The sequence below is a fragment of the Larimichthys crocea genome, chromosome VII (assembly GCF_000972845.2).
Source record: "Larimichthys crocea isolate SSNF chromosome VII, L_crocea_2.0, whole genome shotgun sequence".
NCBI classification, from domain to species: Eukaryota; Metazoa; Chordata; class Actinopteri; family Sciaenidae; genus Larimichthys; species Larimichthys crocea.
In genome coordinates, this window is record NC_040017.1 from 19,815,647 (window position 1) to 19,840,953 (window position 25,307).

At 39.6% G+C, this 25,307-nt stretch overlaps 5 protein-coding genes across 5 annotated transcripts; all 5 read right to left on the reverse strand.

Annotated features, from left to right (window-relative positions):
* Positions 1-1,203: 1,203 nt before the first annotated feature.
* On the reverse strand, positions 1,204-5,299 carry LOC109141032 (extracellular calcium-sensing receptor). The gene is made up of 8 exons (XM_027280362.1): positions 5,130-5,299; positions 4,474-4,768; positions 4,088-4,377; positions 3,483-3,778; positions 2,873-3,078; positions 2,509-2,730; positions 2,191-2,314; positions 1,204-2,108 (listed from the first exon to the last, which is right to left on the reverse strand). Exons 1-8 carry the CDS (start codon positions 5,234-5,236, stop codon positions 1,204-1,206), a joined length of 2,445 nt encoding a protein of 814 aa, XP_027136163.1. The 5' UTR covers positions 5,237-5,299.
* Positions 5,300-5,980: 681 nt separating this feature from the next.
* Positions 5,981-10,047, reverse strand: LOC104933764 (extracellular calcium-sensing receptor-like). The gene is made up of 8 exons (XM_027280363.1): positions 9,950-10,047; positions 9,286-9,580; positions 8,898-9,187; positions 8,296-8,591; positions 7,729-7,934; positions 7,383-7,604; positions 7,108-7,231; positions 5,981-6,885 (listed from the first exon to the last, which is right to left on the reverse strand). Exons 1-8 carry the CDS (start codon positions 10,006-10,008, stop codon positions 5,981-5,983), a joined length of 2,397 nt encoding a protein of 798 aa, XP_027136164.1. The 5' UTR covers positions 10,009-10,047.
* Positions 10,048-11,239: 1,192 nt separating this feature from the next.
* On the reverse strand, positions 11,240-15,453 carry LOC113746072 (extracellular calcium-sensing receptor-like). The gene is made up of 8 exons (XM_027280364.1): positions 15,356-15,453; positions 14,618-14,912; positions 14,232-14,521; positions 13,665-13,957; positions 13,011-13,216; positions 12,696-12,917; positions 12,314-12,437; positions 11,240-12,153 (listed from the first exon to the last, which is right to left on the reverse strand). Exons 1-8 carry the CDS (start codon positions 15,382-15,384, stop codon positions 11,240-11,242), a joined length of 2,373 nt encoding a protein of 790 aa, XP_027136165.1. The 5' UTR covers positions 15,385-15,453.
* Positions 15,454-16,169: 716 nt separating this feature from the next.
* On the reverse strand, positions 16,170-20,534 carry LOC104933765 (extracellular calcium-sensing receptor). The gene is made up of 8 exons (XM_027280365.1): positions 20,413-20,534; positions 19,675-19,969; positions 19,284-19,573; positions 18,680-18,984; positions 18,234-18,439; positions 17,831-18,052; positions 17,250-17,373; positions 16,170-17,068 (listed from the first exon to the last, which is right to left on the reverse strand). Exons 1-8 carry the CDS (start codon positions 20,517-20,519, stop codon positions 16,170-16,172), a joined length of 2,448 nt encoding a protein of 815 aa, XP_027136166.1. The 5' UTR covers positions 20,520-20,534.
* Positions 20,535-21,258: 724 nt separating this feature from the next.
* LOC109141030 (extracellular calcium-sensing receptor-like) lies at positions 21,259-25,026 on the reverse strand. Its single transcript, XM_027280699.1, has 7 exons — positions 24,733-25,026; positions 24,344-24,633; positions 23,942-24,237; positions 23,265-23,452; positions 22,919-23,140; positions 22,243-22,366; positions 21,259-22,157 (listed from the first exon to the last, which is right to left on the reverse strand). The coding sequence occupies exons 1-7, from the start codon at positions 25,024-25,026 to the stop codon at positions 21,259-21,261; spliced, it is 2,313 nt and encodes a 770-aa protein (XP_027136500.1).
* Positions 25,027-25,307: the final 281 nt, after the last annotated feature.

Genomic DNA, 25,307 nt, shown 5'->3' on the forward strand with positions numbered 1-25,307 from the left:
AGAATGCAGGTTGACGGGTGGTACCCTGGAGCTTACATTTCATAGATGAGGCCTCAGTGCTGACACCAGCACCAGTCCCATCCTCTGTAAGCTCAGCCCTTTGTTTCAGACCAATCACAGAACCATTCAAGGCCAGAGGTAAATGCAGCTCACACAAACTCAGAGGGACGATGAGGCCAAAAAAGAGAGCTGACATCTCCATGCCTCATGTGTCTCTAAGGGTGCATACTGTGTTTTCACTGGTTTATATAGATTTTCAGACAGAAACCTCCCTCCCTTCATTGTACGTCAGTTTATTGGACACTGAAGAGTGGATGCTTGTCTTTAATGCACTCTTGTCCAATTCTTTGCTTTTTCTACATTGACTTCACTACTACAAGTGTCCCTGTCTCTTTTCTCCCCTTGTAAACACCAGATAGCTTCTTAATGTCATTTCCTTTGTTTTACCTCATATTACAATTAAGGATCCTTTCAGACGTATAACAATTGTGTATGGTCTAGCTTGTGCCCATGATAACACACTGTGCTGTATGCCAGGTAGAAGGCCTGTCAGATGGTGCAGCAGTGCTGCTTTGCAAAGACTAAAGCCATGGCAGGTGTGATATCAGTTTACACTCCACCTGGTGGTGTTTACTCAAATAGATTGTGGAAAAAGAAGACCAGATTAACAAACATTAGTAGGCCAGATTGATTGTCTTTATATAGTATAATCCTAGAAGCTGCAAAGTAAAATACCCTTTATAGTTTGACTGACTAAATAAAACTAACCTTTCACAGAGAGACATTGACAGGACAGAATTTTGCAAACATTCAAAAACTCTACAGGGTCAACAAAGTATACCACATGTAATATTCTATAGCTTCCATTGTTTATCAAACTTCTCATCATTTAGTTTTTTAGATATTTCAGTTATGCGAAAATATTGTTCAAATATGAGTTATTTTTTCAAAATGTTGGGACAGCAACACACATTTTTGTTTCAGAAATGTGACTTTATTTAGTAGATAATGAAATTGTATCCATAATAACATGTTGGACGCATATGCAAAGATATAAACAAAACTAAATGCATATAATAAAATAAAAAATAAAAATGTGTGTATGTAAAGATTTAAATGAACTAGGTATTAAATGGCCACAGAATAAGGTCTATATTTTATGTTGCTATGTTGTTATGTAACTATTTCCAAACCCCAAATGTCTTAGGACTGATTTTTGTTCATTAAATGTTTCTTGGTGTTCTTTTCTGGCTTAAACAATATGATGAAACACTTTGGAGCAAATATACACAGTATCAGTCCAAAACTGGAGGCCAGAATGGCAAATATCTCCACAGCCACAGTGAATTTCCCAGGAGAGCTGACATACGCTGGAATAAATGTGATCCAGACTGCACAGAATATCAGCATGCTGAAGGTGATGAGTTTGGCTTCATTAAAATTATCAGGTAGTTTTCGAGCTAAGACAGCTAACACAAAGCAAAACACAGCCAGTAGGCCTATGTACCCGAGCACAACCCAGAACCCGATAGCTGAGCCTAATGCACACTCCAAGATGATTTTTTTCTTGTATATGGTTAGGTTTTTCATTGGAAAAGGTGGACTAACAACCAACCAAATAGTACATATTAAAACTTGAACAAATGTAAAAGACACTACAGTCATTCTTTGTTGTGGAGGACCAAACCATTTCATGACATTACTACCTGGGAGTGTAGCTCTGAAGGCCATTAACACTACTATAGTTTTTCCAAGAACACAAGAGATGCAGAGGACAAAGGTGATCCCAAACGCTGTGTGGCGCAGCATGCAGGACCAGTCAGAGGGTGCTCCAATGAAAGTTAATGAACATAAGAAACATAGAGTCAGGGAGAAGAGCAGCAGGAAGCTCAGCTCAGAGTTGTTGGCTCTGACAATCGGGGATGTCCTGTGACGAAATAACACAGCCCCTGTAAAAATGGCAAGACAGGCTCCACCAACTGAGAATGCAGCCAGGATGATTCCCAGAACTTCATCAAATGAAAGAAACTCCACAGGCTTGGGGAAACAAGTGTCTCTCTCTGCATTAGGCCAGGACTCCATGACACAAGGAAAACAATCAGTGGAATCTGGAAGAAAATTAATCAAAAATGATTTTTAGTGACATATACTTAATGCTGTAGATATGCATGAGAAAAATAAAAATATTACCTGTAGCATTGCTGATCTCTCCTTCAGGACATGGTATACAGTCATAACAGCAGATGGGTTTTCCTTTCTGCAACACTTTACGAGTTCCTGGAGGACAGCTGTCACTGCACACTGACACAGGCACCTGCAACATAGATACAAACAAACTCACACGTATACAGGTGTGCTATGCAGCCTCGAATGTGTGCAAGTGTACAAAACATAATCACTGCAACAGTTTCAAATGGTTACACTGGAACTGTATTGTAGCAGATATCTCCAGTGCCAGCATTATGGACACATATCATAGCCTTTTGTTTTCACTTTTGGGCTTCTTACTTCTGTGCCACCCTCCACCCAGGTGAGGTTCCTGGTGATATGGAACTCCTGGCCCACCGGTAGTGATGCATCATAGTGTCCTACGGTTACCATCTTAATGCTGCCACTCTCAGTTTTTTGCCAGTTAACCAGCTCATATGTGGCCACAGGATCCCCATTGGCATCAAATGACACATTATAACCATTTTGCGAAAAACGTACTTTCTTCAGTTGCATGAGAACCTGTGAGGGTAAAGTAAAGTAACTCAATAAGGGAGAGAAAAGAAAAAAAAGATATATATTTAATAGTTGTTTCAGTTCATAACACTACATTAAAGTGAAAAAAAGGGGCATTGGCATTGTCACTTATTTAGTTTCGACTAACATGTTTGGACTCTATCCTGGTTAATTTGTTGCATTGAGTTGCAGAATTTTTGTCCTCACACACTGCATTATGAATAGCATGTGCTATTGCATAAACAGCTTTATAAACCATGTTAGTGATTCGGAGCTGAGATGTGTCAGTGTACGGACTCTGTAGTGTCTGTATGTCTTCAGTTCCATCACACAGAGTTTCATCTATGGCTGCGTCTAAAAACACAGAGAGACAAAGGAATGTGTTTTTTTGGCTTATTTATGATATTAGATCATCATTCTTTCTGACATGTTTCTTCTTCTTTTTTTTGCTTTTTTTATCCATTTAACCTATCAAACATGCATTGCAGAAACAGCCATGTGTTGTTCTAATTCACTAATACATAAATACATACATTAATAAATGATCTGATATGAGAGTGAGTATCCTAGCCTAATTCAACTAATGTAATGCAATTTTGGTTGGTTGCCTCTAGAGAATGTCTAATTACACTGTTGGTATTGTAAAACTACTAAAGCAATTTCATATAAAATCCTTTCTAAGACTGCGGAAGGCCTAAACTTAACCGGAAATCATAAAGTGTGTGTCATCTATTTTGATAACCAGAGAGATTTCTCACTTTTTCCCAGCTTGCAGCTGAATACATCCTCCCAGAACTCGGTCAGCAATGGAGAGGCAACCACTTTAGTTGGAGAGAGATCGAGCAAGAATTCTCTCAGACCTGGGATGACAGATTTCTGAATGCCAAATCCAATGGCTCCAGCACAAAAGCTGAACCTCAGCAAATCTGTGTTTGTTACCCAGTCCTCACTGCCTATCCACTGGCGAGGTGGAGAAGGCTCACGCGACAGCTCCTCCAACAAGATCCTCAGGTCTCCAGAGGCAGCAAATGCCACAATAACCATAGCTGTCGACCTGAAGAGATATTAGAGCATATTATATCAATAAATAGATTAAATGTTACATACAGTAGTAAACACAAACAAACATGACAAATGCTTTTGTGTTCAAAAACTGCAGCATTAGTCTCACTCATTCTATTTTCATGAAAACATGACAAGTGCATATGAGAAAAATGGACATCATGAAAAATATAGAGATGAGTTTACTGGCATAACAATAAAACAATTCTTTCTTTTGTTTGATTAAACATTTTTTTTTGGTTTGCGTGTGAATGGTCAGTGTCAGTACGGGGAACAAAATCACAATCACTGATTTACAAACCTGCGGATAACATCAGCTACTCTCTGGATCCTGCTGTGTGGGTGGGTCCGATAGAAAGATTCAGAGTATTCCACACAGATCCCCTCCTTCTGTGCTGCATTCAAAAAAGAAGCCATGCCATTATTGCCATAGTCTGAATCTGACCGGACAGCACCTATCCAAGTCCAGCCAAAGTGTTTTACCAGCTTGGCCAGTGCATCAGCCTGGAACTGGTCACTGGGGATTGTTCTGAAGAAACTCGGATACTGCTGCTTATCAGACAGACATGCACAAGTAGCAAAGTGGCTCACCTAAAGGAAAACAACAGTGTAATTATTTAATGGGACACAAAAATCCACACTACCCAATGTTAAACACATAGTTTACGTGAAATTCAAAATACTTACTAGGGGAATGTTAAAGGGCCCGATGACACGTGACATGCTGATGGATGGCGTAGACCCAGACTCACCAACGATAGCCATCACCATGCCAGATTGTACACAATTGTCTATGGGGTAAAACACAGGGTCCAGGCCATTTGAAAGCTGGAATGCTACATGCACTGCCACAGGCACTGAGGCACACGAGTCATGGATCTGATAACCGAGCTTGATGCCCGGCAGCAGCTTTGTGCTGTTGTTGATCTCCTCAATAGCGAAGACCATTGCACGTGAGAAGCGAAGTTCACGGGGGTTAACCCTGCACACAGATATAATAATATGATCATAATAATAATATATAATAATAATATATAATTAAGGAAATGTGTTTTTTTAACATAAAACACACAGTGAAGTAGGATTGCAATTCATAGTTATCGACAATAGCATACATAAAACAAATATATGTCACAGTCAGCTGAGCAATTAAATGCAAAACACATGATTAGATATCAGGGCAAAAAACACAGAATGAACAAGACACATGTAAATGTAACATTAGTCTTTGTCCTGTTCCTGTTACTTTTTCAATACTACACAAAAGCTTTGCAACACAATTTTAAGCACATCATAAAAATTAAATCAGTCATATCCCCACACAACTTTTTCCTCTTACTAACCTCCCAGTGCACCTTAACGGCTCAGGCATGGTGGTGTAGTTATGCTTCACTGTGTGCATGTAGTGGTGAATGGAGAAAACACCCCCGATAACATAGTCACCATCCATTAAGAATGCAGGAATACGAGCAGTACCCTGGAGCTTACACTTCACAGATGAGTCCTCAGTGGTGGCAGCAGCACCAATCCTATCCCCTGTTAGCTCAGCCCTTTGTTTCAAACCATCCCCAAAACCATTCAAGGAATCAGCTAAATGCAGCTCGCACAAACCCAGAAAGAGGATCAGACCAGTAAACACGGCTGAGATCTCCATCCCTCTGGTGCATGCATGTGTGCATACTGTATGTGTGTTTTCATGGCTTTATATAGATATTCAGATCGAAACGTCCCTACTTCTACTGTACGTCAGCCTGCTATGCATCAGAGTAAGGATGACCATCCCCAGTGGTCTGATGAATTCTTATCCAAATCTTTTCTGTGCTAAATTATTCTCATTGAGTGTTTTTGTCTTTTTTCTGCAGCAGATATCCTAATTTTGTACAACAAACCATTTCTTTTTTTTTTTTTAGCTAATATTGTAATTGCAGATATGCTGTAAAAGCACAAATACCAGTACCACAGATCTTTATTTTGACTTTAAATTTTATTTAACACATGAAGAAAATTGTTTGTGAAATAGAACAATAACACATGAAAAGGTACATTCAAAAGAAAAAAAATACATAAAAAAGTATAATGTAAAACATCATGTACATATAAATATTAAATATACTTAGATCAACTGGGTGAAGACTGTGTACAGCATGAGTTCTTTGTTATATTATATCATCACATTGTCAAAAACCCAGATGTCTTAGAGCTGATTTTTGCTCATTACATGTTTCTTGGTGTTCTTCTCTGGTTTAAACAATATGATGAAACACTTTGGAGCAAATATACACAGTATTAGTCCATAACTGGAGGCTAGAATAGCAAATATCTCCACAGCCACAGTAAATTTCCCAGGAGAGCTGACATACGCTGGGATAAAGGTGATCCAGACTGCACAGAATATCAGCATGCTGAAGGTGATAAATTTGGCTTCATTAAAACTATCAGGTAGTTTCCGAGCTAGGACAGCTAACACAAAGCAAAAGACAGCCAGTAGGCCTATGTACCCGAGCACAACCCAGAACCCAATAGCTGAGCCTAATGCACACTCCAGGATGATTCTCTCCTTGTATATGGTTAGGTTTTTCATTGGAAAAGGGGGACTAACAACCAACCAAATAATACATATTAAAACTTGAACAAATGTAAAAGACACTACAGTCATTCTTTGCTGTGGAGGACCAAACCATTTCATGACATTACTACCTGGGAGTGTAGCTTTGAAGGCCATTAACACTACTATAGTTTTTCCAAGAACACAAGAGATGCAGAGGACAAAGGTGATCCCAAACGCTGTGTGGCGCAGCATGCAGGACCAGTCAGAGGGTGCTCCAATGAAAGTCAATGAACATAAGAAACATAGAGTCAGGGAGAAGAGCAGCAGGAAGCTCAGCTCAGAGTTGTTGGCCCTGACAATCGGGGATGTCCTGTGACGAAAGAACACAGCCCCTGTAACGATGGCAAGACAGGCTCCACCAACTGAGAATGCAGCCAGGATGATTCCTAGAACTTCATCAAAGGAAAGAAACTCCACAGGTTTGGGGAAACAAGTGTCTCTCTCTGCATTAGGCCAGAACTCTTTAGGGCAAGGGAAACAATCAGTGGAATCTGAAAAAATACATAAAAAGGTGTTTTTAGCCGTCTTTTGTTTGATGCTTTAGATATCCACTCATACTTAGTACATCTTTGGGACTTTGGAGACTTTCCAGAGAACCCATGCAGACACAGCAAGAACATGTTTCATGTTCCACCCAGAAAAGCCAGGTGAGGTTAAAAGCAGGAACATTGATGCTCTGAGGCGACGGTGCTCATGCCATAGAAAAAATGTACCTGTAGCATTGCTAATCTCTCCTTCAGGACATGGTATACAGTCATAACAGCAGATGGGTTTTCCTTTCTGCAACACTTTACGAGTTCCTGGAGGACAGCTGTCACTGCACACTGACACAGGAACCTGGAACACAAGGACTGTAGATTTGTCCCACATCTCTTACATTGTAACTATATTGTATTGATCTTTTGAGAGTCAGCATGGAGACAAATTGTACACTTTGAGACCAACAAATTTAATATTTGAATATGACAATTAGTTTTGGGCTTCTTACTTGTGTGCCACCATCCATCCAGGTGAGGTTCTTGTTGATATGGAACTCCTGGCCCAGCGGCAGTGATGCATCATAGTGTCCTACTGTCACCATCTCAATGGTGCCACTCTCACTTTTTTGCCAGTTGACCAGCTCATATTTGGCCACAGGATCTCCATTGGCATCAAATGACACATCATAACCATTTTGGGAAAAATTTACTTTCTTTAGTTGCATAAGAACCTGTGAGGATGGAGAAGAATAGTAAAATAAGGAAAAGATATCAGATAAAAATGAAAATTTAATTTCATAAAAGGTTATATACTTATTATATACACTTAATATACCCTTATACATTTTAACTGACCTGTTTGAACTCTATCCTTCTGAATTTGTCACACTGAGTTGGATAATTTTTGTCCTCACACACTGCATTATGAATTGCATGTGCTATTGCATAAACAGCCTTATACACCATGTTAGTGATTCGGAGCTGAGATGTGTCAGTGTACGGACTCTGTAGCGTCTCTATGTCTTCAGATCCATCACACACACTCTTGTCTATGGCTGCATCTAATAACACACAGAGGCAGAGGAAGATGTTTTTTGTCTTGATTATGAAATAAGATTATCATTCTTTCTTGTTCTTTAGCCTTGATAAGGATATTACATTGCCAAACATGTTTCTTATTGCTTTTTGCTTTCTTATTCATTCAACTCATCAAACACACATTACATAAACTGTCATTCAAATGAATTTGTAAAACATTTTTATTAGCCCCTTATGTTCACCCTGTGTATCAACATCAACATATTTCTCTCTGAAAATGAACTACTGATTTGACCTTCCCAACAATCCAAAAATAAAACAATTACAAGGACCCAACTGTGAGTGTCATCTATGTTACAGTAAAAAATTATCAACGTTTCTCACTTTTTCCCAGCTTGCAGCTGAATGAATCCTCCCAGAACTCAGTAAGTACTGGAGAGGCAAAAACTTTAGTGGGAGAGAGATCGAGCAAAAATTCTCTAAGACCAGGGATGACAGATTTCTGAATGCCAAAGCCAATGGCACCAGCACAGAAGCTGAATTTCAGCATATCTGGGTTGGTTACCCAGGCCTCACTGCCTATCCACTGACGAGGTGGAGAAGGTTCACGCGACAGCTCCTCTAGCAGGATCCTCAGGTCTCCAGAGGCTGCAAATGCCACAATAACCATAGCTGTCGACCTGGAGAGATATTATTAAACGTAGAGTATTAGGATAGTCACACAAAGAAAATGAGAAATTGTTTTTGGTGTGTTGAACACCATATTGGTCTCACTAATTCTATTTTTATGAAAATATCAATAAATATAACGCCGGAAAAAGATAGAAACAAGTTTCTAAGTAAAATAATAATACTACTAATAATAATAACAATAATAATAATAATATTAATAATAATAATAATAACATTCCTTTAATTAAATTAATTTGTGTGCAGTGGGTCAGTGTCAACACATGGAACAAAAACACAATCACTGATTTACAAACCTGCGGATAACATCAGCTACTCTCTGGATCCTGCTGTGTGGGTGGGTTCGATAGAAAGATTCAGAGTATTCCACACAGATCCCCTCCTTCTCTGCTGCGTCCAGGAAAGAAGCCATGCCATTATTGCCATAGTCTGAATCTGACCGGACAGCACCTATCCAAGTCCAGCCAAAGTGTTTTACCAGCTTGGCCAGTGCATCAGCCTGGAACTGGTCACTGGGGATTGTTCTGAAGAAACTCGGATACTGCTGCTTATCAGACAGGCATGCACAAGTGGCAAAGTGGCTCACCTAAAGGAAAACAACCATGTAATTATTTAATAGGACAGAGAAACATCAGCACTGGCATATATTAACCAGGTAGTTTGCTAGTAATTGTAAATATTTACTTGAGGAATATTAAAGGGCCCAATGATGCGTGACATGCTGATGGATGGTGTGGACCCAGACTCACCAATAATAGCCATCACTATACCAGATTGTGAGCAATTATTACGAGTGTAAAATACTGGGTCCAGACCATTTGAAAGCTGCAATGTCACAAGCATCGCCAACGGCACTGAAGCACACGAGTCATGGATCTGGTATCCAAGTTTGATGCCTGGCAGCAGTTCTGTGCTGTTGTTGATCTCCTCGATGGCAAAGACCATTGCCTTTGACAGGCGCAGTTCACGAGCGTCAATACTGCACATAGACATTCATGTCAATAATTCAATTTGCACATGATGATGACAATTCACAAGTGTAATAGAAAACACACAATAAAGCAGAACTGCAATTATAGTTAGGGACAATTACTGTTAGCTGTTTTGCATCCATGAACCAAATATACACCACAGAGTTACCTGAACAACAAAATTCAAAATACAGGGTTCATTCAGGAATCGTTATGCACACATTAACAATATTTAAACATGTAGAATCTTGCTTTGTTTTTATGATTTCAAACATAGAGAAAGCTTTGAAACATTGTGAATTGTGAATACATTACACAAATTCAAGCCTTTCGAAAGTCTAACAACCTCTTATCCAGTACTTCTCCCTCCTACTAACCTCCCTCTGCACTTTGGTGGCTCAGGCATGGTGGTGTAGTTATGCTCCACTGTGTGCATGTAGTGGTGAATGGAGAAAACACCCCCGATAATGTAATCACCGTCCATTGAGAATGCAGGAAGACGAGCAGTACCCTGGAGCTTACACTTCACAGGTGAGGCCTCAGTACTGACCCCAGCACCAGTCCTATCCTCTGTTACCTCAGCCCTTTGTTTCAGACTATCCCCAAAACCATTCGAGGCAAGAGCTAGATGCAGCTCACACAAACCCAGAGAAGAGATCAGGCCAACAACTAGAGCTGAGATCTCCATCTTACAAACATATGTGGGCAGACTGTATATGTGTCGTCAATCTTTATATAGATTCTCACACCAAAGCTTCCCTCCTTCTACTGTACGTCAGTTCGTTAGTCATTGACGAGAGCATATTCTCATCCAATGGTCTTTGATGAACCTTGTTTGTGTCTTTTGCTGCATATCTAATAATAATTGTACAATAATCTATTGTGTCCTTGTCTTTTTGTAGCCTTCTCTTGTAAAATTATTGTACACACAAGATACCTTCCTAATTTTGTTTTTTTTTTTTTTTGCTTTTTCTTTTACCTCATATTACAGTTTCTTGCAAATCTACACCTTTAAGTGGTTTTTAATGTGGCTTAGAACTCCAGTGCAGCAGTGCTCACCACATCTCTAGGACCACCTGTCAGCCATCTGGCAAAGCATGCAACCCCGATGCCTCTCCCTGTTGGTGGTGGGCCCACAAGGTGGCATGTTGAATGCCAATGGCAATGTTGAAGACACAGCCACCAGACACTCGCCAACAGGCTCTCCTCCAAGGTCTGTCTCCAGAACAGGGCACCACTTTCTCTGATGTGGGTGAGGTCCTACAGGTCCTTGGGTTGTGATTCATAAAGGTTTTGCAAAGATATATCAAATGTGGAGACAGAACTCAGTACCACACATTTTTGTCATGAAATTGGACTTTATTTAGCAAAGAAATAAAAAAGGATGTGCTGTATCATCTGAAAGCTTGGAACGTGGAGATGAAATTGATGCTCAATTATGTCTGCTAAGTTGTTGCAGCAGTTTTATCATTGATCGATTTGTTATAAAGATTTGGTGCTAAATTTTACATCAAAACACTAAGACCTTGAAGAGCACCTTAAAAAATCAGGCTGCTCTAAAGCTGGGAGCGCTGAATTAATAAAAAAAAAGAACAAGGTGAAAACTGATGAATGCAGACTGCATATTCTCTATCCTGTATGTTGTTATCTAAACTTATTTCCAAACCTTAGATGTGTTGAGATTGAGATTTGCTCATTAGATGTTTCTTGGTGTTCTTCTCTGGTTTAAACAATATGATGAAACACTTTGGAGCAAATATACACACTATCAGTCCAAAACTGGAGGCCAGAATGGCAAATATCTCCACAGCCACAGTGAATTTCCCAGGAGAGCTGACATACGCTGGGATAAATGTGATCCAGACTGCACAGAATATCAGCATGCTGAAGGTGATAAATTTAGCTTCATTAAAACTATCAGGTAGTTTCCGAGCTAGGACAGCTAACACTAAGCAAAACACAGCCAGTAGGCCTATGTACCCGAGCACAGCCCAGAACCCAATAGCTGAACCTAAAGCACACTCCAGGATGATTCTCTTCTTGTATACTGTTAGGTTTTTCATTGGAAAAGGGGGACTAACAACCAACCAAATGGTGCATATTAAAACTTGAACAAATGTAAAAGACACTACAGTCATTCTTTGCTGGGGAGGACCAAACCATTTCATGACATTACTACCTGGGAGTGTAGCTCTGAAGGCCATTAACACTACTATAGTTTTTCCAAGAACACAAGAGATGCAGAGGACAAAGGTGATCCCAAACGCTGTGTGGCGCAGCATGCAGGACCAGTCAGAGGGTGCTCCAATGAAAGTTAATGAACATAAGAAACATAGAGTCAGGGAGAAGAGCAGCAGGAAGCTCAGCTCAGAGTTGTTGGCCCTGACAATCGGGGATGTCCTGTGATGAAAGAACACAGCCGCTGTAACAATGGCAAGACAGGCACCACCAACTGAGAATGCAGCCAGGATGATTCCTAGGACCTCGTCAAAGGAAAGAAACTCCACAGGCTTCGGGAAACAAGTGTCTCTCTCTGCATTAGGCCAGTACTCATTGGGGCAAGGGAAACAATCAAGGGAATCTGAAATTTTTTAAAGAGGAATTTGAGCATTCAGATATTTGATGTTGTATATGTGCATTACAAATGTAAAATTTATTAATTAATGAAAAATAATCAAAAATGACTTTTAGTGACATATACTTGATGCTGTAGATATGCATGAGAAAAATAAAAAAAATACCTGTAGCATTACTGATCTCTCCTTCAGGACATGGTATACAGTCATAACAGCAGATGGGTTTTCCTTTCTGCAACACTTTACGAGTTCCTGGAGGACAGCTGTCACTGCACACTGACACAGGAACCTGGAACATAGATACAAACAACATCACAAAGTCAAATATTTTTAGATAGATAGATAGATAGATAGATAGATAGATAGATAGATAGATAGTCACCAGAGAGTCCAGCTCTCCTCACCAGTCTGTCCAGTCGGGCAGCTTCCCCCTCTTCTTGTTGCTTCCTCCCCAGCAAATCACAGTGTAGAAGAGGACGCAGGCTACCACAGACTGGTAAAACATCTGCAGCAGTTTTTTACCAACTCATGTTGAATTATTACTTACTTGTGTGCCACCCTCCACCCAGGTGAGGTTCCTAGTGATATGGAACTCCTGGCCGATTGGCTGTGATGCATCATAGTGTCCTACTGTCACCATCTCAATGGTGCCAGTCCCACGTTTTTGCCAGTTAACCAGCTCATATTTGGCCACAGGATCTCCGTTGGCATCAAATGACACATCATAACCATTTTGGGAAAAATTTACTTTCTTTAAGTGCATGAGAACCTGTGAGGTGAAGGTCAAGGTGAGCCAAACATCTAAAATAAAGTATTTAATTTCAAAACTCATTGGGATGTTAAATTGTTCATTTTAACTGACCTGTTTGGACTCTATCCTGCTGAATTTGTCACACTGAGTTGTAGAATTTGTCTCCTGACACACTGCATTATGAATGGCATGTGCTATTGCATAAACAGCTTTATACACCATGTTAGTGATTCGAAGGTGAGATGTGTCTGTGTACACGCTCTGGAGCGTCTGTATGTCTTCAGATCCATCACACACACTCTCATCTACGGCTGCACCTAAGATCATAGAGAGACAGAGAAAGATGTATTTTTAGCCTTGACAATGACATGAGATTATTCTTCTTTATTATTATGTTTAATATCCTTTGTTTCATTTAGACTGCCAAACATGCCTTGCAGGAACTTCATATTACATTTGTCTGTTTAACAGGCATGTCTTCATGTTGCATGCTTTTTTCCTGTTTTAATTAATGACCCACTCATGTTAACTCTAATTAGTCATGAGGTGATTTATCACATTTCTTAAAGACAAAACATTCCAGGACATTCCCATTAATGTAAAATCACTGTTAATATGATATCCTAATTACACATACATATACTGTAACTGATACATTCTTGTCCGTCCAATTGTTAATCTTTTTAGCTCGGTGAGCTGAAGACAGAGCAGGGCCTTAACTTGAAATAGAATCATCAAGTGAGATTATTCACAACATCCACCCACTTTTTAGCCTGCAGTTGAATGAATCCTCCCAGAATTCAGTAAGTAATGGAGAGGCAGCCACTTTAGTGAGAGAGAGATCCAATAAGAATTCTCTCAAACCTGGGATGACAGATTTCTGAATGCCAAATCCGATGGCTCCGGCACAAAAGTTGTATCTCAGCATGTCAGTGTTGGTTACCCAGGATTCACTGCCTATCCACTGGCGAGGTGGGGAAGGCTCACGCGACAGCTCCTCTAGCAGAATCTGCATGTCTCCAAAGGATGCAAATGCTACAACAACCACAGCTGTTGACCTGAAGAGAAGGGATATCAAGTATCAAGATAGTTAACACAAAGAAACATTAGAGATTTTTTTTGTTTTTTTTGTCTTTTTTTTTTATCTACACTATTGGGCTTGTTAATTCTATTTTCAGAACAATACCCTTATAATGTAGGGGATTTGTTTTCAACTCAGCATTAATATAATTAAACAATCTTTTCTTTGACTAAATGTTTTTGTGTGTGTGTGTCTGTGTGTGTGTGGAGATGGTCAATGGCAGCACAGAAAACTGAATCACTGATACAAACCTGCGGATAACATCAGCTACTCTCTGGATCCTGCTCTGTGGGTGGGTCTGATAGAAAGATTCAGAGTATTCCACACAGATCCCCTCCTTCTGTGCCGCGTCCAGGAAAGAAGCCATGCCATTATTGCCATAGTCTGAATCCGACCGGACAGCACCTATCCAAGTCCAGCCAAAGAATTTTACCAGCCTGGCCAGTGCATCAGCCTGGAACTGGTCACTGGGGATTGTTCTGAAGAAAGTGGGGTACTGCTGTTTATCAGACAGACATGCACAAGTCGAAAAGTGGCTCACCTAAAGGAAAATAATACTGTGATTCTTAAAATGGACAAAAAACAGCACTGGTCTATATTAAACACATAGTTTGACACAAAGTAAAAAAATGCTTACGAGAGGAATATTAAAAGACCCGATGATGCGTGAAATACTGATGGAACGTGTGGACCCAGAGTCACCGACGATAGCCATCACCATGCCAGAATGTGAGCAATTGTCGCCTTTGTAAAATACAGGGTCCAGACCATTTGACAGCTGGAATGCCACATGAACTGCCACGGGCACTGAGGCACACGAGTCATGTATCTGATAACCTAACTTGATACCTGGCAGCAGCTCCGTGCTGTTGTTAATCTCCTCGATGGCAAAGATCATTGCACGTGAGAACTGCAGTTCACGGGAGTCCATGCTGCACACAGACACTTATGTAACTGTTCAAATTTACATATGATGAGGAGAATTCAAAATGTAACAAAAAACAGAATGAAGCAGAAATGCAATTCATAGTTACAGACAACAGCTGAGAGCTGCCTCAAATATATGTCACAGAGTTACCTGAACACCAAAATTCAAAACACAGCATAAAATAGAAGTTGTTTTTATGCTGTTGAATATTTACAAAACTGATGGTAAACACAAAAATGCTCATACTCCACTATTTTTTTTTTTAAGTGGCCAATACTGATTTGGCACTTAGTGTAAAAAAATATAAAATGTTAAGAAATAAAACAGAAATTATTTTAGTTTTCAATACTATACAAAATGTTTGCAACATGGTTGTGATTACATCATACATACATCAAAACATTTATATCCCCAGGTAGTTATCCACCACGTCTCCCTCTTACTAACCTCCCTGTGCAGCTTAATGGCTCAGGCATGCTGGTGTAGTTATACTTCACTGTCTGCTTGTAGTGATGTATTTTGAAAACACCCCCAATAACGTAGTCACCATCCATTGAAAATGCAGGCAGACGAGTGGTACCCTGGAGCTTACATTTCATAGATGAGGCCTCAGTACTGACCCCAGCACCAATCACAGCATTCCTACTACCACTCAAGGCAAGAGCTAAGTTCAGCTGATACAAACCCAGAGAGAGGATCAGGCCAATAAAGAGAGCCGAGATCTCCATCCCTCAAGTGTCTGTATGTGGGCATACTGTGTGTCATCACTGGTTTATATAGCTTTTTAGACAACAGCTTCCCTCCTTCGACTGTATGTCATCTTACTACTCATCATAGAAAGGATACTGTTAGCCAATGGACACTTTTACAAATCTTTTCTATTGGCTGCATGCACAATACAACCTCTTTTCTGCTTTTAAAAAGTTATCATTGGAAATGTCTGATATCTTCTGAATATTCTGTTTTTTCACTTTTTTCCCCTTTTTTCAGCACATAGAAAAGTTAAAACTGAGAAATGTTGCACTATGATATATTTTTCAAAAATTAGAGACACAAGCCAGTTACCATTCTTTTTGTGTAGCCTTTATTTAGCACGACAAAAAAATAAATATTGTGAAAATAGGCAAGATTAAAAGAAAATATGGACTCAATCAAAACGAAAATGTAAATGTTTAAATTGACCATTTGAAGCCTATGCCTAGCTTAAAGTCTATACTTTATGTCAGCATGTTAGCTTTTTACAAACCTCAATGTTTTAGGATTAATTTTTGCTCATTAAATGTTTCTTGGTGTTCTTTTCTGGCTTAAACAATATGATGAAACACTTTGGAGCAAATATACACAGTATCAGTCCAAAACTGGAGGCCAGAATGGCAAATATCTCCACAGCCACAGTAAATTTCCCAGGAGAGCTGACATACGCTGGGATAAAGGTGATCCAGACTGCACAGAATATCAGCATGCTGAAGGTGATAAGCTTGGCTTCATTAAAATTATCAGGTAGTTTCCGAGCTAGGACAGCTAACACTAAGCAAAACACAGCCAGTAGGCCTATGTACCCGAGCACAGCCCAGAACCCAATAGCTGAACCTAATGCACACTCCAGGATGATTCTCTCCTTGTATACTGTTAGGTTTTTCATTGGAAAAGGGGGACTAACAACCAACCAAATAGTACATATTAAAACTTGAACAAATGTAAAAGACACTACAGTCATTCTTTGCTGTGGAGGACCAAACCATTTCATGACATTACTACCTGGAAGTGTAGCTTTGAAGGCCATTAACACTACTATAGTTTTTCCAAGAACACAAGAGATGCAGAGGACAAAGGTGATCCCAAACGCTGTGTGGCGCAGCATGCAGGACCAGTCAGAGGGTGCTCCAATGAAAGTCAATGAACATAAGAAACATAGAGTCAGGGAGAAGAGCAGCAGGAAGCTCAGCTCAGAGTTGTTGGCTCTGACAATCGGGGATGTCCTGTGATAAAAGAACACAGCTGCTGTAACAATGGCAAGACAGGCTCCACCAACTGAGAATGCAGCCAGTATGATTCCTAGGACCTCGTCAAAGGAAAGAAACTCCACAGGCTTCGGGAAACAAGTGTCTTTCTTTGCATTAGGCCAGAACTCTTTGGGGCACGGGAAACAGTCAGGGGAATCTGGAAGAAATAAATCAAAAAAGACTTTTTGAATCTGTGTATCATTCGTTCTTTCCATTTTCAATTGGCAATCAAAAATCAAATAATGAAAAACTGACTGGTTATTTTGTTATTTTGTTTTTTTAGCAATGATATGCTTGATTTCATAGATATGCATTACAATAAATACATAAATAAATACCTGTAGCATTGCTAATCTCTCCTTCAGGACATGGTACACAGTCATAACAGCAGATGGGTTTTCCTTTCTTCAACACTTTACGAGTTCCTGGAGGACAGCTGTCACTGCACACTGACACAGGCACCTGCAACATAGATACAAACAAAGTCACAAAGTCAAATATTTTTCCCAGTTTATATTGGCCCTTCTTCAAGACATTTGCTGGGAAACAAAATCTATAATACTCATTGTGTGCTTGTTTTAGCAGTCAGAGTCAGACAAACAAAGTGAATATCTTCCAAATGTATAACTGTCTTATTAAAAAAACCCTCTTTTTGTTACTAACCCTCTGCTGCAGCTCAGTGAAGGGACAATTTTTCAGATTACAATTACTGTAGCTTTGGGACATATCGACTTGATTTGTCTCCTTTTATCTTAAATGTGGACACCATTTTAACACTAACCCTGAAATTGTATTCAGGATCGATCTCTTCACAGCTAGAAACAACAGGGAGAACAGCAACCAAGAAACACGTCTTGCACTTTGCAATAACATAATTAATATTTTGAAGATGTTAAAGGTTTACTTTTGGGCTTCTTACTTGTGTGCCACCATCCACCCAGGTGATGTTTTTGTTTATATGAAACTCCCAGCCCACTGGCAGTGATGCATCATAGTGTCCTACTGTCACCATCTCAATTCTGCCACTCTCACTTTTTTGCCAGTTGACCAGCTCATATTTGGCCACAGGATCCCCATTGGCATCAAACGACACATTGTAACCATTCTGGGAAAAATTTACTTTCTTTAGCTGCATGAGCACCTACGAGGAATAAGTAAAGAAAGGCAGCGAGGGAGAAAAAGGAAAATATGGAAAATAAAATTAATATTTTATTTCATAAAGGGCACATTATATGGAAAATAAAATTAATATTTTATTTCATAAAGGGCACATTATATTGAAGAAAGGGCACTGGGTTGTTCACTTATTTATTTCGACTGACCTGTTTGGACTCTATCCTGGTGAATTTGTCACACTTAGTTGTAGATTTTTTTTGTTCACACACTTGATTATGAATAGCATGTGCTATTGCATAAACAGCCTTGTACACCATGTTAGTGATTCTTAGCTGGGATGTGTCTGTGTAGAGGTTCTGGAGCGTCTGTATGTTCTCAGTTCCATCACACAAACGCCTGTCTATGGCTGCACCTAAAACAGAGACAAAGGATTTTTTTTTTTTTTAGACTTGACAATGATGTTTCATTACTATTCATACTCATGAGTTTATTTTCTTTTCTTTCCTTTTATTTTTGATTGATTTCAACTGCCAGAGATGCATTGCAAAACATGCTTAGCTGCTGTTTCTGGGGTTTTTTCTAATATTAATATGAAACCAAATCATGTTAACATCAATCAGTTAGCAGATTATTTGTCATATTAAATCAAAACCTGTTTTACTTTTTCCCAGCCTGCAGTTGAATGAATCCTCCCAGAGCTCAGTAAGTACAGGAGAGCCAGCCACTTTAGTGGGAGAGAGATCCAGCAAGAATTCTCTTAGACCTGGGATGACAGATTTCTGAATACCAAAACCGATGGCTCCGGCACAGATGCTGAACCTCAGCATGTCTCGGTTGGTTACCCAGGACTCACTGCCTATCCATTGGCGAGGTGGAGAGGGTTTGAGTGACAGCTCTTTCAGCAGAATTCTCAGTTCTGTAGAGGCTGTAAATGCCACAATAACCATAGCTGTCGACCTGGAGAGACATTATAGTGCATCATATTGTATAAATACAAGTATCAACATAGTTAGCACAAGGAAATATAAGAGATCATTTAGTTTTTCTTGTGCTGAATGTACATTATTGATCACGCAGACTATTTATGATGACAGTGTCAGTATTACAATGAATAAATGTGATTTTAAATGATACACTTCCTATTTGCAACTAATATAATGAAACACACTTTTATCTGATTTGACCTTATTGTCGTTTTGTGTGGGGATGGTCAGTGTCAACACATGGAACAAAAACACAATCAGTGATGTAGAAACCTGCGGATAACTTCAGCTACTCTCTGGATCCTGCTGTGTGGGTGGGTCCGATAGAAAGATTCAGAGTATTCCACACAGATCCCCTCCTTCTGTGCTGCATTCAAGAAAGAAGCCATGCCATTATTGCCATAGTCTGAATCTGACCGGACAGCACCTATCCAAGTCCAGCCAAAGTATTTCACCAGCTTGGCCAGTGCATCAGCCTGGAACTGGTCGCTGGGAACTGTTCTAAAGAAAGTGGGGTACTGTTGTTTATCAGACAGACATGCACAAGTGGCAAAGTGGCTCACCTAAAGGAAAACGACAGTGTAATTGTTCAGTGGGACAAACAGAAAAAAACAGCATTGACCTATATCAAACACATAGTTTGCCACAAATTTAAAATATTTACTTGAGGAATGTTAAAAGACCCGATGACGCGTGACATGCTGATGGATGGCGTGGACCCAGACTCCCCGACAATAGCCATCACCATACCAGATTGTGAACAATTGTGGCCGGTGTAAAACACTGGATCCAAGCCACTTGAAAGCTGGAATGCCACATGCATTGCCACAGGCACAGAGGTGCACGAATCATGGATCTGATAACCGAGCTTGATGCCCGGCAGCAGTTCTGTGCTGTTATTAATCTCCTCAATGGCAAAGACCATTGCACGTGAGAAGCGTAGTTCACGAAAATCAATGCTGCGCACACAGACATATTACAGTAACTGTTCAAATGTTCATATGATGAGGACAATTCAAAACGTAACAGAAAACAAACAATAAGGCAGTGATGCAGTTCATAGTCATGGTTAAGAATTGATGGACCACATCTGTGAACTGACCACCAAAATTCAAAACACATGATTAAATAACAGTCTAAAATTTGCAATTGCATTAACAATAGTCTATTAAATCTTAACTTGTTTTATTCTGTTAAATATTTGTTAACTTCAATATACTAATATTTTAGAAATACAAAAATTATTCTTCATTGTCATACTATTTTTGTAAATATAATGCCTGCAAGTCCAAAACTGAACGCAAAACCAGAAAATCTTCCTACACAAAGGCTTTGCAACATAACTGTAATCACACCGTACATATAATAAAACATCATCACACCACTTTCTCCTCCTACTAACCTCCCTGTGCATGTTAGTGGCTCAGGCATGGTGGTGTAGTTATGCTTCACTATGTCTTTGAAGTGATGCATGGAGAAAACACCCCCAATAACGTAGTCACCATCCATTGAGAATGCAGGTAAACGAGTGGTACCTTGGAGCTCACATTTAACAGATGTGGCCTTAGTACTGACCCCAGCATCAGTCCTATCCTTTGTAAACTCAGTCCATTTTTTCCGACTATCCACAGAACCATTCGAGACAAGAGCTAAAAGCAGCTCACACAAACCCAAAGAAAAGATCAGGCCAATAAATAGAGCTGAGATCTCCATTCCTCGAGTGTCTGAATGTGGGCATACTTATATGTGTAGGTTTATATAGATTTTCAGACAAAAGCTTCCCTCCTTCAACTGTACGTCATCTTACTTGACATCAGACAGAGGATGTGCTATTAACTGGTCTTTGATGAACTCAAAGACTTAAGACTAGTAGGACAGTCCATATCTTTTCTATGGACTGCATGAATATGGTCTACAATAACTGTCCCGTCTCTTGTCCGCTTGTAAAACATAATTGTAAACATCAGATATCTTCTTTTTTTTCCATTTTTAGGTCATATTGCAATTAAGCCTATTAAATGCACACTTTTAATATATAAAAAAAAAATTCTAGACTTTTTGTCATGAATTTATACTTTATTTAGCACATGATCTAAAATGTGAAAAAAGATAATAGAAGGACTAAATTACATTGGAATGAAAACAAATGAATGAAAAACCATACATATGTAAATATTTCAGTCATGGTGAACACATATGCTATATGTAATGTTATATCAAAACTTTTCCAAATCTTGATGTCCTAGGATTAATTTTTGTTCATTAAATGTTTCTTGGTGTTCTTCTCTGGCTTAAACAATATGATGAAACACTTTGGAGCAAATATACACAGTATCAGTCCAAAACTGGAGGCCAAGATAGCAAATATCTCCACAGCCACAGTAAATTTCCCAGGAGAGCTGACATACGCTGGGATAAATGTGATCCAGACTGCACAGAATATCAGCATGCTGAAGGTGATAAATTTGGCTTCATTAAAACTATCAGGTAGTTTCCGAGCTAGGACAGCTAATGCAAAGCAAAGAAAAGCCAGTAGGCCTATGTACCCGAGCACAACCCAGAACCCGATAGCTGAGCCTAATGCACACTCCAAGATGATTCTCTCCTTGTATACAGTTAGGTTTTTCATTGGAAAAGGTGGACTAACAACCAACCAAATAGTACATATTAAAACTTGAACAAATGTGAAAGACACTACAGTCATTCTTTGCTGGGGAGGACCAAACCATTTCATGACATTACTACCTGGAAGTGTAGCTTTGAAGGCCATTAACACTACTATAGTTTTTCCAAGAACACAAGAGATGCAGAGGACAAAGGTGATCCCAAACGCTGTGTGGCGCAGCATGCAGGACCAGTCAGAGGGTGCTCCAATGAAAGTCAATGAACATAAGAAACATAGAGTCAGGGAGAAGAGCAGCAGGAAGCTCAGCTCAGAGTTGTTGGCTCTGACAATCGGGGATGTCCTGTGGCGAAAGAACACAGCCACTATTACAATGGCAAGACAGGCTCCACCAACTGAGAATGCAGCCAGGATGATTCCTAGAACTTCATCAAAAGAAAGAAACTCCACAGGCTTTGGTAAACAAGTGTCTTTCTTTGCATTAGGCCAGAACTCTTTGGGGCAAGGGAAACAATCAGTGGAATCTAGAAGAAATAAATAAAATAGGGATTTTAGTAGACAAACATCATATGATGTAGATATGCATTCAGAAAATTACAAAAATATTACCTGTAGCATTGCTCATCTCTCCTTCAGGACATGGTATACAGTCATAACAGCAGATGGGTTTTCCTTTCTGCAACACTTTACGAGTTCCTGGAGGACAGCTGTCACTGCACACTGACACAGGCACCTATGCGGGATGGAAGTAGTAAAAATTAATTAGATAAATATTCATGTGAATTGGAAAATATAGTTAGAAATGTTAATTGATTCTGATTAATTTATAGTTGATTTTTTATTAAAATAGTATGTATATCATGGAAACCCAGTCTTGTTCAATTTTCCATTGACAGTTTAGTATTCTCCAAGCCAGCTGATGAGGGTTTCGTCACACCAGTGCGTCTATGCTTCTCTGTTTGCTTGCCATGCACTTTGTTTTTGAGATTAACAATAGCCTTCCACAGGAGAGTGATGATGGTGTGACACCTGGAAATTATACTAGCCAAGGTCTTTGGCCCACTGAGTCCAACAAAACTAAACATATTAAATATACTACCATGAATACGTATATTGTAATCACATCTGCTGTATATTTTTTAACCTGCGTGAGCTTTAAAGCTTGCCAACCTATTAACAATGTATAGAGAAGGGAGACAGGGACAAAAAATACAAATTGTACAATTTGAGCCCACCAAATGTAAAATTTTGATTTTGGAAAATTATTGCTTTTTGGGCTCCTTACTTGTGTGCCACCATCGACCCAGGTGAGATTCCTGATGATACGAAACTCCTGGCCCACCGGCAGTGATGCATCATAGTGTCCTACTGTCACCATCTCAATGCTGCCACTCTCAGATTTTTGCCAGTTGACCAGCTCATATTTGGCCACAGGATCCCCGTTGGCATCAAATGACACATCATAACCATTTTGGGAAAAATGTACTTTCTTCAGCTGAGAAAGAACCTGTGAGGATGGCATAAAGTAAGATAATGAGGGAGAGAAAGGAAAACATGATATCAAATTTATATTTCTTCTCATAAAGTGTACATTATAGTCAAAAACATGCCCACTGTTCATTTTCACTGACCTGTTTGGACTCTATCCTGTTTGAAGAATTTTTGTCCTGACACACTGCATTATGAATGGCATGTGCAATTGCATAAACAGCCTTATACACCATGTTAGTGATTCTGAGCTGAGATGTGTCTGTGTACGGACTCTGGAGCGTCTCTATGTCTTCAGATCCATCACACACACTCTCATCTTTGGCTGTACCTACACAACACAGGGACAGCAAAAGGTGATTTTTAGCTTAGACAATGATATTGCATTATTATTATTTGTTATGTGCCTGATTGTGTTTTTTTTTTCAAGAGCCAAAGGTGCCATTCAGAAACTCCTATACATATACTGTATTAAATGATTTATGAAGGGCAATGAAAAGATGATGAGATTAATAATGTGATTAGATGATCACATTTATAAAGAGCAAAAAACAGTCCAAACTCAATTTTTTGTCCTTAAAACAAGGAAATCTTCTAAAATAACTCTGTCTGTTTAATAGTCTAATTAGATCAACATACACAATTACATATACACTGTAATGGCACTATGTGCTACTAAATATTTAATAAAATAATAAATAAAGGAGATGGTGACTTTTTAACACAGGGAGTTCTGCTCAGACAGACAATCAACAAAACAACACAACCACAAGGACCGAGTGACCCAAAATGTAAATTATGTTGGAAAAAAAACACTCACTTTTTCCCAGCTTGCAGTTGAATGAATCCTCCCAGAACTCAGTAAGTACTGGAGAGGCAGCCAATTTAGTGGGAGAGAGATCGAGCATAAATTCTCTCAGACCTGGGATGACAGATTGCGGAATGCCAAATCCGATGGCTCCAGCACAGAAGCTGAACCTCAGCATGTCTGGGTTGGTTACCCAGGACTCACTGCCTATCCACTGGCGAGGTGGAGAAGGCTCACGCGACAGCTCCTCTAGCAGGATCCTCAGGTCCCCAGAAGCTGCAAATGCCACAATAACCATAGCTGTCGACCTGGAGAGACATAGAGCATTATATTATCAAGATCAATATATTTTGGGGTTTTGTGTGCAAATATGTCAGCACAGGTAACAAAAGTACAATTAATAATGAATGAAACCTGCGGATAACTTCAGCTACTCTCTGGATCCTGCTGTGTGGGTGGGTCCGATAGAAAGATTCAGAGTATTCCACACAGATCCCCTCCTTCTGTGCTGCGTTCAGGAAGGCTGCCATGCCATTATTGCCATAGTCTGAATCTGACCGGACAGCACCTATCCAAGTCCAGCCAAAGAATTTTACCAGCCTGGCCAGTGCATCAGCCTGGAACTGATCACTGGGGATTGTTCTGAAGAAAGTGGGGTACTGTTGTTTATCAGACAGGCATGCACAAGTCGAAAAGTGGCTCACCTAAAGGAAAATAAAACTGTAATTCTTAAAATGGACAAAAAACAGCACTGGTCTATATATTTAACACAAAGTTTGACACAAAGTCAAAAAAATGCTTACTAGAGGAATATTAAAAGACCCGATGATGCGTGAAATACTGATGGAACGTGTGGACCCAGAGTCACCGACGATAGCCATCACCATGCCAGATTGTGAGCAATTGTCGCCTTTGTAAAATACAGGGTCCAGGCCATTTGACAACTGGAATGCCACATGAACTGCCACGGGCACTGAGGCACACGAGTCATGTATCTGATAACCTAACTTGATACCTGGCAGCAGCTCCGTGCTGTTGTTAATCTCCTCGATGGCAAAGATCATTGCACGTGAGAACTGCAGTTCACGGGAGTCCATGCTGCACACAGACACTTATGTAACTGTTCACATTTACATATGATGAGGAGAATTCAAAATGTAACAAAAAACAGAATGAAGCAGAAATGCAATTCATAGTTACAGACAACAGCTGAGAGCTGCCTCAAATATATGTCACAAAGTTACCTGAACACTAAAATTCAAAACACAGCATAAGATAGAAGTTGTATTTATGCTGTTGAATATTTACAAAACTGATGGTAAACACAAAAATGCTCATACTCCCCTTTTTTTTTTTTTTGAAGTGGCCAATACTGATT